Source organism: Sinocyclocheilus rhinocerous, unplaced genomic scaffold (assembly GCF_001515625.1).
Source record: "Sinocyclocheilus rhinocerous isolate Xijiao unplaced genomic scaffold, SAMN03320098_v1.1 scaffold203, whole genome shotgun sequence".
NCBI classification, from domain to species: domain Eukaryota; kingdom Metazoa; phylum Chordata; class Actinopteri; order Cypriniformes; family Cyprinidae; genus Sinocyclocheilus; species Sinocyclocheilus rhinocerous.
In genome coordinates, this window is record NW_015644353.1 from 1,245,027 (window position 1) to 1,247,079 (window position 2,053).

General features: G+C 35.9%; 1 protein-coding gene across 1 annotated transcript in view; it reads left to right on the top strand.

The window, feature by feature from the left end:
• The window catches only part of ccndbp1 (cyclin D-type binding-protein 1), a 17,175-nt gene that overhangs the window by 9,547 nt on the left and 5,575 nt on the right, over window positions 1-2,053 (top strand). The window contains exons 9-10 of the mRNA XM_016575878.1: window positions 463-523; window positions 1,646-1,692. Of these exons, the coding sequence (XP_016431364.1) occupies window positions 463-523; window positions 1,646-1,692 (108 nt within the window). The remainder of the gene's footprint in view (window positions 1-462; window positions 524-1,645; window positions 1,693-2,053) is intronic.

Consider the following 2,053-nt stretch of genomic DNA (forward strand, 5'->3'; position numbering starts at 1 on the left):
CACACTTTTAGAAAAAATGGCTTAAAGATAAAAATGCCCATAAAACTTGTTGGAAATGATTAATTTCTATCACTGCTGTGAACTGACCACACAGAATATGAAGAATATCAAAAAATTCATGATTCAGCTGTCCACGGCGGTCCTTAAGATATCAGCACAATAACACACAATCAGCAAAATATCGTCTAATTATCGTTATCGATAAAATCCCTCACAGAAACATGTGAACAACAAAACATTTTCTGGCTGATTAATAAGCCTGTTTAACTAATGAGGAGCAGTCAAATGGCCTGAAAGTATTTCACAATAGAAGTGAGGACATTTGGTCCAAAACAAGTACAAACAAACACACTCACACTTTCTCCGTGTCATTAAAACCATGCCACACCAAACATCACCACCCAGCCAAACCTTCTACATATCAGTGTCTGATGATAATGAGGGTTGTGTTTGTGTCGTTAGCGTTGATGACCTCGCCCTCAGTCTCTACCCCCCCGTGGAGCGGTCGGCCGTCGAGATGAACGTAAGTCTATCGTCACACACACGAGACGAGTTCAGACGAGCCCCTCGCTCTCTCTGGATGAATCCCAGCATGTCGTGATCTGTCTCGGTGTTATGAATGGCATCACTAGGACACAGCGTTGTTTTTTTTAGGTGTGCCAGATCATTAGTCACGAGGAACAGGTGAGTCGTGGGTTTAATCCGCGCTCATGTGTGTGGATTTACTTCAGCAAACTAGTGGAGATATTTACTGTGCATCAGGGACAGACATGAACTATTTTCCAAAATTCATATAATTAAACTACAATTTGCCCTCCATATATTTCAATCCAAGAACATACATTCATATTTGAAGCAAAAAAATGTTGTTACTTATGTTATTTGAATGCATAAAACAACTTAATTTATTCAAATGTATTCTTAAAATAGCATTTTGTAATTTTTTTTTTCCCTCAGAAATTCTGTTGTTTTAAATTTTTCTGTTTTTCAAATGAAGGCATATAACATTAATTTAATTTATATTTTAATTATTGACAATTAAGCAAGCTTGATTTTTTTGGCAAACAAAGTGGATTTACTATTAAAATTAAAACATGGAAGAAATGTGTGATTATTCCCTAAAAAATAATGTTTGTTTCATTTTACTACTAGTAGTAGGCTACTGAATAACAGTAATATATTTCTGGCACAATGCCTTCAAGTTAAACCAGACTTTTATTTTGACGGGTTGCCGTGAATACATTTACAGTTCTGTGTATGTGATATGACGCTAGTTTTGCTCAAATTAAACGGTAATTTTATCGTAAAATGCTCATGAAGTGACTCTCAGAGCAGTTTTGGAGATGTTCATTTATTTATGGGTTCACGAACATACAGGATTCATATTTAAATGGTATTTTTGCGGCTTAATATTGCGATTTTATTTAAGTGTAATGACCTACTTTTGATTAATTCATCCAAACTTGTGTGTGTGTGTGAGAGTGTGTGTGTGCGTGTGAGTGTGATGAGTTTGTTAGTGTGTGTGTGTGTGTGTGTGTGTGTGTGTGTGTGAGTGTATGTGTGTGTGTGAGTGTTTGTGTGTGTGTGTGTGTGTTTGGCTGTAATAGTTTCCAGTGCTCATGGATGATGTGATTCTTCATTGTAGGTGTGTAAACTGGCATGTGTGCTGAAGAAAGTGCTGGAGATCACCAGGTAAGACACTGGTTTAGTCAGTTAATCACTAGTCTGCCTGAACATGATAACTGAACGCTGTTAAAAAGAGAAAATGTTATAATTATTGTTATTAGTGTTTTGCACAGTCACACATTTCCATTCCTTTCTTCCACCCTTCATCATTTTTCCCACATCAGTCACGTCCCATATGCCAAATAATATTTAAATATACAAAAAATGGCCAAAAATATATTTGCTAAAATGTTTCACTATATATATGTAAATATATACTTCTTACCTTACCAGTGTATACTGCCAGTCGAAAGTTTGGGGTCATTAAGATTTTGAATGTTTTTGAAAGAAGTCTCTTCTGCTCATCAAGGCTGAATTGATTTGATCA